Source organism: Pelobates fuscus, chromosome 4 (genome assembly GCF_036172605.1).
Source record: "Pelobates fuscus isolate aPelFus1 chromosome 4, aPelFus1.pri, whole genome shotgun sequence".
Taxonomy (NCBI): Eukaryota; Metazoa; Chordata; class Amphibia; order Anura; family Pelobatidae; genus Pelobates; species Pelobates fuscus.
Window position 1 is genome coordinate 279,255,807 of NC_086320.1, and position 17,252 is coordinate 279,273,058.

Below are 17,252 nucleotides of genomic sequence, written 5' to 3' on the forward strand. Positions count from 1 at the left end.
TAAATACAGAGGTTCACTTATCTCCCTACTTAGCTCCTTAAGTACTTGTGGGTGAATACCGTCAAGCCCCGGAGCTTTATTTACATTAATTTTCTTTAACAGCTGTAGCACCTTGTCTCAAGTTATCCAATCACAAGTTATCTGCAAGTCTTTTGCAGCAATCATTTGCAGATCTCTTGCCATAGGATCCTCATTAATCTATACTGAAGAAAAATAGTTATTTCAAATGTCTGCCTTTTCCTGGTCTTCATTAGCTAACAGACCCATCTCTGTTTCCAGTGTACCTACACTTTAATTTTTTCAGAGCGTCCCTTTACTGTTTGATGCATTTCCACTTTACCGACACATATTGGGTTCCATATTATTCACAGTTTTTTTTTTTCATTTAACTCCCTCAATCACTTCCTCTCACCCCCTTCCCCTTTTATTCTCATAAAATCAATACATCTTCTTCTGAATCTTGGCTAAAACCATAACATGTAATCTACTACTCGGCAAACTGTCCACAAATACACATTATGGTGAATTATTATATGATTATGAAGTATAAAACACAAATATAAAGATTGAAAAACTCATTTTTTTATTTTTTTTATATTACAAAACTTTTATCTAGTTTTGATAGATTCAAACAGTCAATGATGTAAATGTAAATATTGAGCTGGCTTGATTTATTCACTAAACACTGACTTTTGCATACTAAGCTTAAAATTCACTTGAACAATTTAGGCCAAAATGAACAGCAGTTTTTCCAACTAAGATGAATTCGATCTTTTCTAATCTTCTTATTTTTATTCTACTATATTAGTCTTAATTCATCGCAACACAATTCACTGTTTAGTGCATAAAACTATCATAAAAGGAATTTTTCAAATTAAGCAAACACATATTGTTATATATGTCTCATTTAATAGTATGCCACTTTCTGTTTCAGTTATGGCCTAGCAAAATGAGAGAGGTAGTCTTTTGACAACTTTATTTTAGAGTATAGTTAACATTTAAAGATTTCATTCTTTTGAATGTGTAATCAGAAGCTTGCTTAAGTGCTGGCTTGCTTCACGATGCCAGTCCAACAGCTAATGATTTAGAGACATCATTTTTTTTTTTTATCACAGTTTCCTTTAATTCTACTGGATTTCATTTTGAACAACTACTTTGGCTTTGATTAATTCATCAATGTAATCATCCTTGTATCCCAAATGTGCTTTCAAAATTTCAACAGTGTGCTGTCCAATGAGAGGTGGTGGAATTGGACTGGGCATATCAAAGTCACTGAATCGTACAGCAGGACCTGTGGAAACAGAAAGACCGTTGTTAAATATTGTGACGATGTAAATGGAGGTCTTACAAAATTGCTAGATTAGCTTTCGGTTGTAAAACATTAAATCATTAAAACATTAAATCAGTTCACTTTCTCACTGAACAGTTTGCAGTTATGCACAAAACAAATGTTATCTGCTTTCTTGTTTAATTAGATTAGCCATTGCATTTTGAATTATTAGTATAGAAAGCTTTAGTTTAATTGACCTAATAATGTAGTGTTACTTGATAAAATAAAAAGATTTTTAGTTCAAGGTGGACTGCTTGTGCAAGGCCTTCTACCCTGAATATAATCACCAGAATAACACTCCAGTGGTGTCTAAGGATTAACCCCTGTGTACAAAATAAAGAGAGAGAAAAAAAGTTATAATATCCACATGCAAAAAAGAAATGATTTTGAATGTGGATATACACTGGATAGGTAATAAACAATGTTAAAATATCCACTTGTCCAAAAAAGAGTTACTGAGAAAGTCTAATATATCAAATCTAAAGCTCTTAGCTTTTCTCTGACTAAGAGATACTGACTCAAGGGTGTCCCCTAATTAGCACGCTTTATTATTGGTGGCCAAAAGTTTGGGGAATCCTAAAGAGAGTCTTGTGTTAGTTGATAGTCCAGAATGCTATCCCTCATTCGTGACTATCAACTAACACAAGACTATCCAACATTCTGGACTATCAACTAACACAAGACTCTCTTTAGGATCCCCCAAACTTTTGGTCACTAATAATAGAGCCTGCTAATTAGGGGGCACCCTTGATAAAATAGTCACAATAAATAAATACTGCAAGTGCAAATCTTGAATGATTGCTATATGTGAAGCTGTTTTAAAAAAAATATTGACTACGCATCGAATATAGATTCTGTACACACAGACAAGTTTTATTAATTTCTAAAATAACACACTGCTAAAAAAAAAAAAAATTATGGTTAACCATTTGAAAAAAAGGGTTTTACATAAACACAAACACTTACATACATATGTGTGTTAATATATATATATATATATATATATATATATATATATATATATATATATATATAAAAGAAAGGAGAAAGTTCTTGCACTCACGCTATAAATCACCTTATGAACCGGGTGCTTAGCCAGGGCTTGATTATCCAGAATATCCAACAAGGTAGCAGCACTCACGGAGTTATTAAAAAATCCAATCTTTATTGTAGCATTTTAAAATAAGATCTTATTTATACTTAAAATGCTACAATAAAGATTGGATTTTTTAATAACTCTGTGAGTGCTGCTACCTTGTTGAATATTCTATATATATATATATATATATATATATATATATATATATATATATATATATATATATATATATATATATATATATAAATTATATTTACATATAAATCTGTCATTTAATTAAGCAAATTCATGAATGGTGCCATGGCATAACGCAGCAAACAGCCTATTGTTTGTTTTATAATTGATCCGAGATCCTTTGCTTTTGGGACTATTATGATTTTGAGGTTATTTGGAACAAACTAAAAGTTTTACATGTGGCATTTGGATAAACTGCCAAACCAAGCAGGCAGGAGAAGGATCTAATCACCTAAAAAGCATTTTCATGGAAACAATTCTGTGGTTTGTGTTATTATGAAGTCCAAAATCATATTATTCTTCAAAGTTTCTCAGCAGTACTATTTGTCCATAAAGTACTCAGACAATAACGTAATTCAGCGAGACCTAGAATTTAGCATGACAAGTCCGTAGAATATGGAGACACCAGTATTCTTGGCTGTGTTCCGTAAAGACACATTTTCCATTCTCTATACAAGTTACGCTTTAAATTGGTCAACTGTTCCCACTCAAAAGAAATTCATGCAAAGGCTAAAATAGTTTTCAAAATTATCAAAATTCACAGACCAGTAGAGAATAACTGCTATCTGTGGCTATATTAAGTAATATGGCGTAAATCATGTTTTACCATAATTTGCTTCCAGCCAACAAAAAACTGAATGTGTTGTTTCTGTGGCAGCAAGTAGCACTGCAAGATAAACAGAGCACACCTTTGTAAAAGAAACCTAGACAGCAAAGTAATAACGTGAGGAACGTCGCTGTGGTTTTGGGAAAAAATATGTTTTACAGTCAACCCACGGTATAAAATATCTTTGTTAAGACAAGGGCCTCCATCATAGGAACCAGTCCCTGAAGACGCAAATGCAGTTAATGCAATAAAAATAAAAAGCCCTTTTGGGGTAAAATACCTCTCTTTTTTAATATTAAAGTAAAAATAATGAGAAATTAAAAATAGTGGCTACAGAATTTAATTGGAGTGTAAATGCTATTAAATCTTTCTTTTTTTTTATATGACTAATTTTTCCTTTAAACGTAAAATGAGTCAGCAGTTTACCCACCAGCAAATAAAAGATGAAGATGTATGTGGCATATGGAGCAAATAAAATAAAACCAAATGATGATTTTCTGCAAAAAAAAAAAGAAGAGCATTTCTAAAATGCCTGTTGGGTGAAATTAGCTAAATTTAGTACAAAAATAAGTCATTAAATAATCTAATGGTTATTTTACCAATTTTACCAATGTGGATTAGTACATACTGTTCTAATGCATAGTTTGGAGAACTGGATGATATAATTTGATGAAAGCATACTAATAAAAAATCGGTGTTGCTGGTAAAATGGTGGCTAAAAATTACCTCGAGGCTTGCATCCATCTCACAAACACCAAATCAACTTGATTCTAAACTTACACTACCACAAATAACGTGTACATTATTATTCTCTGTTATTATCTGCATATTTTGCCTGTCCTTTGTAGGTGATAGCAGGAATATATTGTCGAATGACAAACAATGATGCTATCAATTCATTACCCTATAGGTTTGTGTTATCTGAAATTTTACACATTTATTAAGCTAACAGATCTATCAAACAGTGGTATGCAAAATCAGGACACAGCCAAGTTCAATTATGCAGAATCCTGGAGCGCTATTTAAAAGAGAGAATAGTGCTTAATTGAGGCAACATTGTGCCTTTTTTAAATTTAAATCATACTAGACATTCATACTAATATAACTTTTTTTCCAGTTCAATATTCCTCTATTATATGGCTTTCCACTTGTATATCTTACCTTATCTTATTGCTTAATAACATTACCAAATTACCATTTCGAAGGACTTACAACGGTGCAACTAAACAAAATACTAAAAAAAAATAAGTAAAAATATAGGACTTTGCCAGCCCAAATCCAACTACATTCCATATGCTACCTAGTTATCGTTAATGTAGTCAAGAACATGGCTAGTTGACTATGTGTTTTGAGCTAGATGTAAATAGTCAACCTGTAGATGCAGCTGTTCATATGTACCTATTAATCATGCAATGTAGCCTTAAGGTTGTTCTGGAAAAGTTTAGAAAAGCGATGATAGTTTAGAAGTCAAGTACATAATTGTACAAGTAGTTATCATACTTTCTTCCTTGGACAATACCGATTTGTAATATTTTTAAATACAAACTGGATTGCAGACGACCCACAGTCACATGTGGAAACATTTACCTATGACAGCCTTTTTTGTTTAAAATAATGAGTGTAAGAGGAACTCGGAAAATACATTGCCTTCTGCAAATCCCTGGTACGTGGGAGCATATGTTGTTTTTTTATCTCTTACGTTTTTATAATTTTTCACCTAATGTGAGAAAATGTCCCATTTAGGTATCTTCTCATTCATTCAAGTGGGATGCTATAACGCATCACAACATATATAAATTATGTTGCCAGTTATTTGATTCACATTACTCCTGCTTCTTTGGTTAAGCCCACTTTTAGAATATAATTTTTTTAAATGTTCAACTGTTGTCCAACATAGCAAGAAGGTTGAAAAATAAGAGCTAATAGTTAGTAAAAAAAAAAAAAAATATGTATTTTAAGCTCAGGTTGAATGACCCAAGCACAAAAGTACTTTGTATGCCACCCAGAGTTCTGGATTTCATGTATAAAAGGTGGCAGTATATACAAATGCAACTTTCAGGGAATAATTCATCCTAATGCAAACCTATATTTTCATTTACCATCCTTATTAGAAGGCAATACCAATTGCACTTTCAAAGAAGGAGACTGTTTACTAGAAATCAGGTGTTTAGGGATTCTGTATTGCTGACTCTCATAGGAAACTTATAACAAGTACTAGAATGTTGTCCTTATCATGTTAATATTCATTAATTCTACTACTTCAACACTAGAGATATAGGTGAACTACATTTATCATGTTGGAAAAATGTAGTCCAAAAACGTCTACTCTGCCAAGGATAGCCATCACTACTGTAGGAATACAGCAGCAAACGTTTAGCTAATAGTGTTTACATTTTCACATGGTTTTTATGAATTTAACATTCTGTTTTATATAGTTACATAGCTAATAAGGTTGAAAGAGTCCATCAAGTTTAACATTTCCAGATGCTTGCAATAGTTGACTGAGTAAAAAGAGAAAAAGCACATTATGTGTAAATTCTTCTTTTTCAACGAGAAAACAATATTAGTCTCAATGTGAGCTGCTTTTTCTATTGATCATCCTTCTTCTTCACAACTATTATATTATATTAATAAGCTTTTTTAGTTTAATGCTACTTTTTCCACAATTATATTTTTTTGAGATTTTTCAGAGTTTTTTTTTTATTCTGTTTTTTTGAGCTTCAAACTGAAGTCAAATATAAACTTTCACAAAGAAATCTTTAATTACTATTTCAGAAACTGGTCTTATTAATCAATGTAACGTGAAACTATAAGAGAAATCTTTAGAAACGGTGTGAACATTTCATTTGAAGATGGAATTTTATCAAGACAAACAAGAAAGGCAAAGGCAAACAATAAATGCTGACCACTGACACAGAAAAGCTGAGGATATGACATGAAAGAGCAAAAGCGAGCTGTGAACACAAGAGAGATAGCAAAATACACGATTACCACCCACAGTGACATGCAAGCCACGTATCTCAGTAAGTGTAAATGCAGAGTCAGAAAGTCGAATTGCAAGCACCCAAATACAAACAATAATATCAAGGTTATTCACTAAAACAAATATCCTGTTTAAGGCCACATATATATATATTAAATGAAGGGTGCACTGCATTCCAAGGACTTCACAAGGATTGTAGATAAAACATAACTTTTTTTTAATATATTTTTTAAATCATGTCAACATTTCAGCTTCACGCCGGGAGTTGTCCTGATGAAAGCTCCTGGCATAGAGCTGAAACGTTGACATGTATTATATTATTAGTGATATTATTTTCAAATATCACTATAATATAACAGTGAGCAAAGACAATCTACGTAAGTCAAAAGCAAAGTATGTGCATTATTCATTTTGTTTTAAATAGTAACTGTCTTTTTGAAATGCTCAATTCACTTTGGTGTAAAAATTATTTGCATGGGGCTAAAAAAAAAATTATGTTATACATACTACTACCACTCACAACTATGCTCTACACAAATATTTAGGGCTAAATCTATTATCCAACTTGAGAATTATCCATGAATCAACTTGTCTTCTGTCTTTCAACCAGTTTTTTAGTGCAAAATCATTCCCTATATTTCTCATTTATATTGCTTGCTCATTGTGTGGTACAATATCAAAAGATTTTTTTTTCAAAATCTAAATAGATCATATTCTTTTTTTTCTCACTCTGCTGTATGTTTCATAGTAAAGATGGGAATTGGTTTGACATGATCTATTACTCAGAAAAGTATGCTTTTCCACTAATCATATTGTTGAGTGAAAACATACTCCTAAATTCTATCCCTCAATAAGCATTTTAGTTACTTTCCCACTGTAGAATTTAGCCAAGTATACAATTGTAAGGTTAATGAATAAAGTCACAACATCTGCTTTCTGCCAACCAAGTGGCACCACTGCAGATTAAACAGAGCTTTTAACAATTTAGAATAGCAGTTTGGGTAAGAATCAAAGATTTTACTCACTTTGCAAAGTAGCTGTGCCTATTCAGTTCTTGTTTAACATACTTTATGTTATTTTTTTTATGTAGCTTCCAGTCATAGATTGCCTTTCAAGGATATAAGTAATTGCCCTAGGCCGTACTCCAAGTTGTCATTTCTACAAGAATTACGGCATTTTTTTTAGATGCTGATTTAGCAATATAACGTAACTTGTTGCGTTTCCTTTATATAACAGTATTGAGCTGTTAATATTTATATTAACATCAACCACTTCACCCCAAACAAAAAAAAAATTCAGGCTAGCAGAATTTAGCCTATGGTGCATTTCAGCTCTTCAACATTGTGGTACCAAACAAAGCAATTCATCCTGCAAAAATAACATCTGGAAAAAACTGCCTATGACTGTGCTGACATGCAAAATGGCTACAATAACTTCTGGCCTAGCAGACATTTTTGCAATGACAATTCTGAGTGGCCAAAATTGTATTATTATATGTATGGATTAAATAAATAATAAGGAAGTAAGATAACATTGTTTTATAATTATTGCTTGTTATTGTTTTTATTTTGTTGTCTTGAATTAATGAAAAATGGGGAGCATAAGTTATTTTAAGTAGAAAAATTGGGCAAATGACAACTAATTCAAACCTTTCACCCTGCAAAGAAAAAAGCTTTCCCACACATCCAGTCCGTAGCATCACCAAGCATCTTTGAGTGTATAAAAAAAATAAAAAAACGTGCCTTATCAGCTTCTCCCAACTATGTCTGCGGAGGCAACAGGTGTAGACACACTGCAAAACTCAGCCAAGAAGGTAAAACCCACTACAATGAAAGACATTTTAAAAAAGAAGGAGGAGCTCTAGCAGCAGAAGAATGTTAATTTCATTTTTTTTTTAAGTTTTTGAAATAACTTTGAAGGGAAGGATGAGTGGCCACTTGGAAGTCAGCTAGAAAACGATAATGCCTCAAGTAACATTGTGAAGAGCATTGTAACCCAACTTTGGGAGGCTGAACTTGAGGAAGGCTATTTCCTCCACCTGCTGCAGAGACGATTGTGAGCACTGGGGACCCATAATGTTCTCTGTTAGAGAAAACTCACTTACTTTGGACAGTGGTCAGTGGACATTACAATAACTGACATAGAACAGGCCACACACTTTTAATCTCTAATCTCAGTATATCAGATGGTCCTCACTAGGAGGTAAAGCATGTTCACAGAGGTACATTCTGACCATTTACGAGGCATTTATAGTCTTCATTTGGCTGCTAGTTGACTCACTTTCTTCCCTGAAAATGTTAGCATCCCCAGCCTAAACTGCAGCTGCTCAACTCTGCTGTCTTGGGATAATGCTGAAGAAACTGCAGCTGAGAATAGTAGACAATGACAACATATTAGTTTCTAAAAAAAAACTGGCATGTTTTACATGGCAGGGTTAAAACAAAAATGCCGTTGCACCCAGATCCCTTCATTTAATTTGTCATTGAAAGGAAAAGCCCCATGAGCTCAGTGTTTCTTCCTCCATCAAAGTAAACACATTAACAAGTTCAAGCAATCTTTGGCGTAAACATTTTAACACACAAAGAAGTTAGAGTAACTATTACTTAGCTTTTAATTGGAGTCCATACTAAAATGAGTGGAACAGCACATCGGTGACATGAAGCAATAAGCTGCAGCCCAAACAGCTTAACATATTTCATGCCTTGCCAGGCGCTTACTCATAGGCTAACATCACGAACAAGCATTGCTTGCTTATGAGTAAGTGCCTGGCAAGATGCAAAGCGCGTTGAACTCTTTGGGTTGCTGCCGACTGGTTCATGTCACCAATGTGCTGTTCCTGTAAATTAATTAAATATGGACAACAGATAAAAGCTAAATATAAATTGTTCTATTTCTTTGTGTGTTGCAATTGGTTCATGGATAATGGGTTTACCATGAAAACACTTACTGAATTCAGAGCTATCTGTCACCGAGGAGATTATATTGTTCTTTCTTGACCTAGAGGATGGTGAGATAGAACTCTCAGATCCATCATTTTAATTCAGCAGTTCTTTTTCATTGGTGATATTTGCAATTTTCATATGTTTCCCTGCTGTCTAGATCCATTGTAAAATTATGGAAATGGAACCCCAACAATGTGTATCCATTGACATCAGCGTCAAGATGTCACCCCATGTTAAAATGTTACTATAGAATATGCTAATTCAGAGCATTTCTGGCTTCAGAAAACTCTATATATTGTAACTGTTACATCTTGAAGACAAGCGACAACGTCTACAAGACCCACCCTTTCAGGTCTCTGTTACAGTCTTGACAGTAAAACAGTCACCAGTCTGATAAATAGAGAAAGAGAGATATGGAATTGCTTCCTGTATTAAAAAGAGTAATTTGTTTATAGTTACTAAAGTATTGAGATTTTGATCGTGTTGATGGTTTAGGGTACCATCACATATGCAATGTAGTGATACGGATGATATTAAAAACTGCACAATTCACTGGATCACTGTAGCATTGATTTTAACTCAGCATTGTAGTATGTAGTTTACATAACTTTCATTTATGGTTGGAAAATAATTATTTTATGACGTACATTCAAATTAGAAAGAAGGCCCAGAGGCTGCTGGGGATGACTGGTGAAGTATTTTTTGCCTGAGGGTTCGTTTGTTGTCAGTCCGCACCTGGTAATATTATTTAGTGTCAATGAGCCTTTGAAAATACATTATGAGTGGAGGACTAATTGTATTTTTATACTGTTCAGTGATGAGGACAGATTATTTTGTTTTGTTATTTCTTGTCATTATCTACTCCAGATTTTGGTATGGTTGTCGGTGAAGACAAATATTTGAAAATCTTGACCATACAGTCCTGTTTCGATATATTTTTCGATCTTCCCAATGATCCCAATAGTATACATTACCAGTCAAATGCCTACGTATACCTGCTGTCAAGTAGCAATAATCCATCATTCTCAACTTTTTCCCATTGTATAACCTTCTGAAAATACTTTGCATGTTACAGTGTTTAAAACATTACATTATTCTGAACAAAGCAAACTTCAAAAACATTGCATTTAAAGTGTGTTTTGATCATTATATCAATGATGAATGGAAAGCTACCCAATTAGCCTAATCCTGACTGACATACTTCAGAAGTTTCCTGTGATTACCAGCTCAGTTAGACTTGCTGTGGGCTTGTTAATATCACCAATTGTGTTGCCAGTAATTCAACCCTACACAGTTCTAAGTAGGTACCTACTGCTTTTCCTGATTTCTCAGGTTAAGAACACATAATGGCACGTGGCATTAGACTACCTATTTAATCACCATGCCAAAATTTTGCTAAAAAGAACAAAAAACAGATATGGTAAATAAGTATGGTTCAATCCCAAAATCAAAACTACATTAGGGAATTAATACCTAAAATTAGTAGACTAAGTAGACTAAAACAATACTTTACACTAATATAATAGTCTGCAGATGTTTAGTTGTACAGTAAGAAAATAGGACATCTTCTGAGTGAGCAGCATATACAGTCATGGGAAGAAAAAGTACACCCTTTTTGAATACCATGGTTTAATATATCAGTATACAATAAAAATCAAGACAACAAAATAAGAAAAACAAAATGTTCTTATACATGTGAACTGAGGCGCTTATTTAATCTATTATAGTATCTCATTGGATTTAAGCAGCTGTGGCACTTTTAGGGTCCTCCTATTAACCCAGACAAACAGAAATGTGAATAATGTGAATAATAAAAATCATCTGTTCCTTAGCAGGTCTTAAAATTAGGTAAATACAACCTTAGATGAACAACAACGCATGACATATTACAACATGTCATGATTTATTTACCAAAAATAAAGCCAACATGGAGAAATTGTGTGTGAAAAATACCCTTACTGCTGCAATAGGAATTAAAAGACTAAGTAGCAGACAGGTACTAAAAAAGTGTTTGCAGTTTACTGGTCTGGAGCATTTAGGTGTGTGTTAAAACAGTGGTTCCCAAGCTTTTTAGGTTCAAGGCGCCATTAATATTTTAATATTTTAATATTTTTCCAAGGCGCACCAAGTCAAAACGTTTTTAGGTTGTACAGAGCATGCGGCATATACTGGGCCCCTGTTCGGCAGAAATGCTTGCCATTCAAGTGCAGATCCATAACCTAATCTTGGAACGGGCACTGATAGATTAATTAAAGAAAAAATCCAGGCACAATAACCACTACAACACTTTGTAGTGGTTATGGTGCCCTCCCAGAGTAAGTAGTAAAACTTTTTAAGAACAGTTTAACAACTTATGTGGAATCTGAGGGGATAGGGACTGTAGAAGGGGATAGGGGCAGTAGTGTGTGTGAGGGGTGCAGTGTGTATATATGTGGGGCAGCGTGTGCGTAAGGGGTACACTGTGTGTCGGGGGTGCAGTGTGTGTGTTGAGGCAGGTTGTATGAGGGGCAGAGTGTGTTTGTGAGTGGTCCAGTGTGTGTGGGGGGCAGGTTGTGTGAGGGGTACAATGTGTGTGGGGCACAGTTTATGTGTATGGAGGGGCAGTGTGTGTGTGTATGGTGGTGCAATGTGTGTGTATGGGGGGCAGTGAGTGTGTATGGTGGACAATTGTGTGTATGGGGATAATTGCGTTTATGGGGGGGTGTCACGAACGCACCCTACTTCAAGAATGTGCATGATGTAGTTGTGATGGTGAAAGGGTTAAAGGCTGCACTAGACTGGAAATAATGACAAAATCCCCCTTAACCTCACCACATAATAATATAACTATTACTGTTTTAATGCTGTCACCACCAATACAATTTATAAATGGGGTGCCTTGGTCCCCCAGATAAATCAATAATAAAAACCCACCAAATGTAACTTAGCACAATATCTAGGTAATTACAAAATACTAATTAGTCTTACAAAATACTAATTAGTCTCTTCAGGTAACGTGATTCTTTTACCAGACAAAGGCAAAACTTAATAAAGGAATATTTATTATGAGAAAAAGTCACAGTGCATAATAAAATAGATGATAAACAAATAGATGATAAACAATGATTTACACCAACAATAGATAAAAAACAAAAAAGCATAAAATTACAGAAATCCAATCACTTTCTCGGCTCTTCAAAATAACACTTCTGCAACAGGGGGTCTCTGGTAGGAAAGATGGTGACTCACTTAGAAATTAGATTCTGATGTTTTTCAGGTAGCTATCATAACTGCTTCATCTCACTGAAGTGGTTATAGTATGCGGAGTCTACTAGCACCTTCCTTCCATTCAACATTAAAACATAGCCAGGGGTAGCCAGAGACTCTTATTTTGTTTCAAACTGCTTGAAAATATTTTAACACTGAATAGAGTGACAGTGACAGAGGACTCCAGGAACTATAAACAATTCATTAAGATCTTGATTTAACTGTCATATAGGGGATTATTCACAAATGGAAATAAACAATGATAGCTGAGAATAAAATTAAAATGATTAACTAAAAAATTATCTCTGTGGGGTATTAATGAACTGCTGTTAAAGACTAGTTCATCTTTGGGCCTAAATATAACCCTACATTTTTACCCAAGACCAGGTGAAATGCATTACAGTTTAACCTTATTGCTAAAAAACTAAAACATTGCATTTTGGATTTGAACATTTTGCACAATTACATAATCTAAGGTTAACTCAAAACTGATCCCATGTTGTTCACCAAAACACTAGATGTTATCTGACTTTAAACGTACCAACATCTTAACAATCCTCAGAATGATAAATTGAAATAGCTTGCGTTTTCTGCATAGATTGGGGTTTGGCAGGCAACAGACCCACATCCAAAGCTTTGTGGCAATCTGATGTGCCCACAAATTTATGAAAAGCGGCTAATTTAGGGGTGAAGGTATACTTGTCCTATTGCTTCTCATATTCCCAAGGTTACGACTGACCCATTTTGCCCACCACTGCCCATTTTATCCTTTAATGGGAACAGGTAAAGTGAGAAGACTAAAGAAAATTAGTTTCCAAGGAGCAGAAGTGGGACTGCAATCAATCATAAAAACCATAAGAACAAGTATAAAAGAAAAATCTCAGGCATTCCCTGTGATGAATCAAGCTGATTTATTGGACACCGCAACATTTCGACCTGTACCCAAGTCTTTATCAAACTTGCAACATTTCGACCTGTACCCAGGTCTTTATCAAACTTGATAAAGACCTGGGTACAGGTCGAAATGTTGCAGTGTCCAATAAATTTGTTTGATTCATCAAAGTGAGTGCCTGAGATGTTTCATTTTATATTTATAAAGAAAATTATCTGACAATACAAATCAGCAAGAAATCTTCTTTATTCCATAGAAGTACAACTTTAGCAATGAAAAACAACCCAAGAGTGACCCCATACAAAAAGGCAGAAGTGGGAATAACTGGCAGAATATATTTGGTAATCCTCAGCACTTTCCCAACAGAGGGGAGCAAAATACATTTGGACAATTATTCCCCTCATCGGCATTTTTTTATATGGGGTAGCTTTTGTTTTATTTTTGCTGTATATTTTGCGTTATTATAGAATAAATAAAATATTTTGCTAATTTTTTTCTTGTCATTTATTTTTCCTTCCAGAGAATGTTTGCAGACGCCTTATGGAAATATGATATGTGAAATGCAAATAGTATTACATTGAGTATTGCTCAGTGCTATACCAAATACTTTAGCTTGTGCTCAAACAAAGAGTACTGATGATAGGTAAATATATACATCAGCATGCACTCAACAGATCAGCATCTTAAAGCCACTAAAATGATCATCTGTCTTGAACTTCACATGGCTCCCTGTGATTTGTTAATGCTAATGATTAAGACCGACAGGGTTGAGATTAGTTTCAAGGCAATCATTGGAAGGGTTACTGCTTTGACATGTCTAAATGAGGCTTGCTATACCCCTTAAGCTTACTTATATAGTCATTTTAAAGAGCCTAGCATTAGCTGCAGTAAGGAACTTAATTAAAACTAAAAATAAGCTTTTCAGTTACTGTTGCAATATTTTGTGGAAAACCAGTGTAAAAGCCACTGTTCTGTTATGAACCCTTACGGGCATATCTCAAGGAGACTAATATAAATTGCAAGGCGCCCTTCAGACTTTAAGATTAACATCAAATAAGAAAAATAAGGTAGAATTAAAATAAACAAAAAACAAAACAATTTCACATAATGGACTTATTACCAGTTCTACAAATAAAATAGCACTTCAGGCTTGAAGACAGAATGGCCACATAGTATTAGCCTTTCTGTTCTTCCAGTCTTCTACTTACCAATATCACTGTGTCGGCTTGCACAATATATAAATGTAATTTACTTTGTCTGGGGCCAATATGGCTACAAACACCCTATAATATGTAATAAAAGAATTAGTTACGCTTGGTTACTCTTTACAGTAGCTTGAGAAATTGGGCATGACACAAAAGGTCTTTTAATTCCACTTCTAAAACGTCCAGTGTTATGCTTTATTCGAAACAACTGCTTCTTGTGCACAAAGAACTGCATAAAGATTTCTGAGACAAATATTTACATTAATAACGGCAAACACAAATGTTCTTAGAGCATGCCGGTCAATAAGTACAAACAGTCCCCTTTACCTTACAGCGCAGGTCAAATAATCATCTGTTTTATATCTTTGTATTAATTCCTAACAAATCCTGCTGTATTTGAATTTAGTCATGTACTGAGAATGAAACACAGAGCTTTCTCTGATTTAAAAACATAAAAAGTCAAATGAATTAAACGTTAAAAAAAAAAAAAAAAGTTTTATTTTGATCCTTAACATATAGACTGTATATAAAGACTAAAACTAGCAGGGGAAAAAAACAATCGACAGAAAGGCTCACACAAAATGCACATTGCATTTAATGGTCAGGGTAAGAGGGTAAAATTACTCTCTTTATTGCATTTATAACTTTTTTTTATTATTTTCATCAATTAGCACATTTCATAAATATCCCATGGCAGTGTAGAGATAATTTAAAATATATTCTTGATAATGTGTTATTATACAGTGTATTTTATTTAGACTAGCATCAAAATTAATAACACAATCGGAGAGTGTAAAATGATTGCATCATTATATGAGTAAAAATATGAGTAAAAGCACACACAATCTTAAAATCAGGTGGTGTCCCAGTCGATTGATGTAAAAATGCAGTTATTGATGTATACATTGATTATACAATCATTAACAGTAAATAATATTATTATTATTATTATTATTATTATTATATTGATACAGCGCCAACAAATTCTGTAGCGCTTTATAATGGGATAATACAAGATAATACAAAATAGTATGATATAAAATTATCGAAGGACATGCAAAACACCTAGAAAAGGTGAAATTGGAGTGGTGACATTTTAACTAGGGAAGGAGAGTTAGAAGACTGGGTGATAAGTTTACCGGAAATGCAGTTATGGAATAAGGGAGTAGAGTGTGAGGTCAGATGAGTTGGAATAAGATGGGTTGGTAGGGTGAAGAACACCAAGATTGGGAAGAGAAATAGGATATGTGATAGCACAGCTAGAGTTGGATTGTTATATAACTTGTGAATAATGCATCTGGAAAGAGCACTTTATAAATTATCTGAAATATCCTCGTGCAAACATAAAGGCATTTAGTGACATGTTCAAGCTAGCCTCAAATAAAAAATGTCTCACCAGATTTGAGATGCTTGGGAGGTATGGGTTTAAATCATAGAGTTGTTCAGGAGAAGTTTTGTGAAGAGCTAGCACATGAAAACAATGTGACTAATTTGGTTTCTAATCATGCGATTAGAGTTTTAGTTCAAAAATTACATAGAAAAGAAAGTAAGACACAAAAAAAGAAGCTTTTTAAGGCATCTCCTACATTGAAAATGTGAGAACTCAAATCCAAAAAAAAACATTAACTTACCCTCTAACGCAGGTCTTATTATCACCCCTAAATACTACTGAAAGAACAAAAAGAAATGTAAATAAATATTATAATATTTCCTGCAGAGATCTTATTCCATAATACATCAAAGCTACAAACCAGAACGGTATATAACAAAAGCCAGCAGGAGATCTTGTGTTAAAATAGAGAGGATTTATGAACAGAAAGGACAACAATCCCTGTAGCAACATCCCTGTAATAAGCACAGATCGGGAGTTGGGATTCATAAATGGTATACATAATAATCAGATCTTACTTTATTTCTCATATCATCACACATGAACTGAAGACCTTACAAAAAAGGTCCTTGATTTAATATCTTTGGATAACCTTTTTACATTTTTATTTTACAAAATATTAACATAAAATATATCATTCACACACATGTCTATATATATATATATATATATAAACATGTTTTTAAACTATTAAATAATTTTAAAAGTTTATCCAAAAATATTAAATTTAGGCCTAAGTTAGCCATATCTTCTAATTGCAATAGGACTTAACAAAAAAAATGTTAAATGTGTAAATGTGCCGGAAAACCCTTAGCATTGATCTGCCATGTTAGATATTGGGCAAAAGTAACATCCCCAGGACGTACTTGGAAGCCAGAGTCATCTGAATGTACCTTTCTGGTAAATTACTTTGTTGTTGTTATTATTATTATTATGTTAGATATATAACTCAGCAAAACATTTCCAAAACAGCAACATTCAGGACATTCCCACTGTAATTGAAGAGTCTTGATGCTGATAAATAACACTCCAAATTTTGAATTACATTTTCAATGATTGTTTGGTTAAAAACTAGCTGTCCAAATCTAGAACAAAAACTTAGGTACATATAAAACACATAAGTTGATGATAAGGTTATTGACATCCTCTGTATCTATATGTGTGATACGTTATACCAGACAGAGTACACACTTTTTGAGTAGCATTTGATAAATTATATATATTGAGTATCATTTGATAAATTATCTTGATCATTGTTTTTTTGTATTGATTTATGGGTATTTGTTGTGATCAGAAATAAAATACACTAGTATTGATTAAATGG

General features: G+C 33.5%; 1 protein-coding gene across 1 annotated transcript in view; it reads right to left on the bottom strand.

Moving 5' to 3' along the window:
- Positions 1-609: 609 nt before the first annotated feature.
- SUGCT (succinyl-CoA:glutarate-CoA transferase) overlaps positions 610-17,252 on the bottom strand; it is a 934,720-nt gene continuing 918,077 nt past the window's right edge. The window contains exon 14 of the mRNA XM_063452136.1: positions 610-1,291. Within this exon, the coding sequence (XP_063308206.1) occupies positions 1,128-1,291 (164 nt within the window). The 3' untranslated portion in view covers positions 610-1,127. The remainder of the gene's footprint in view (positions 1,292-17,252) is intronic.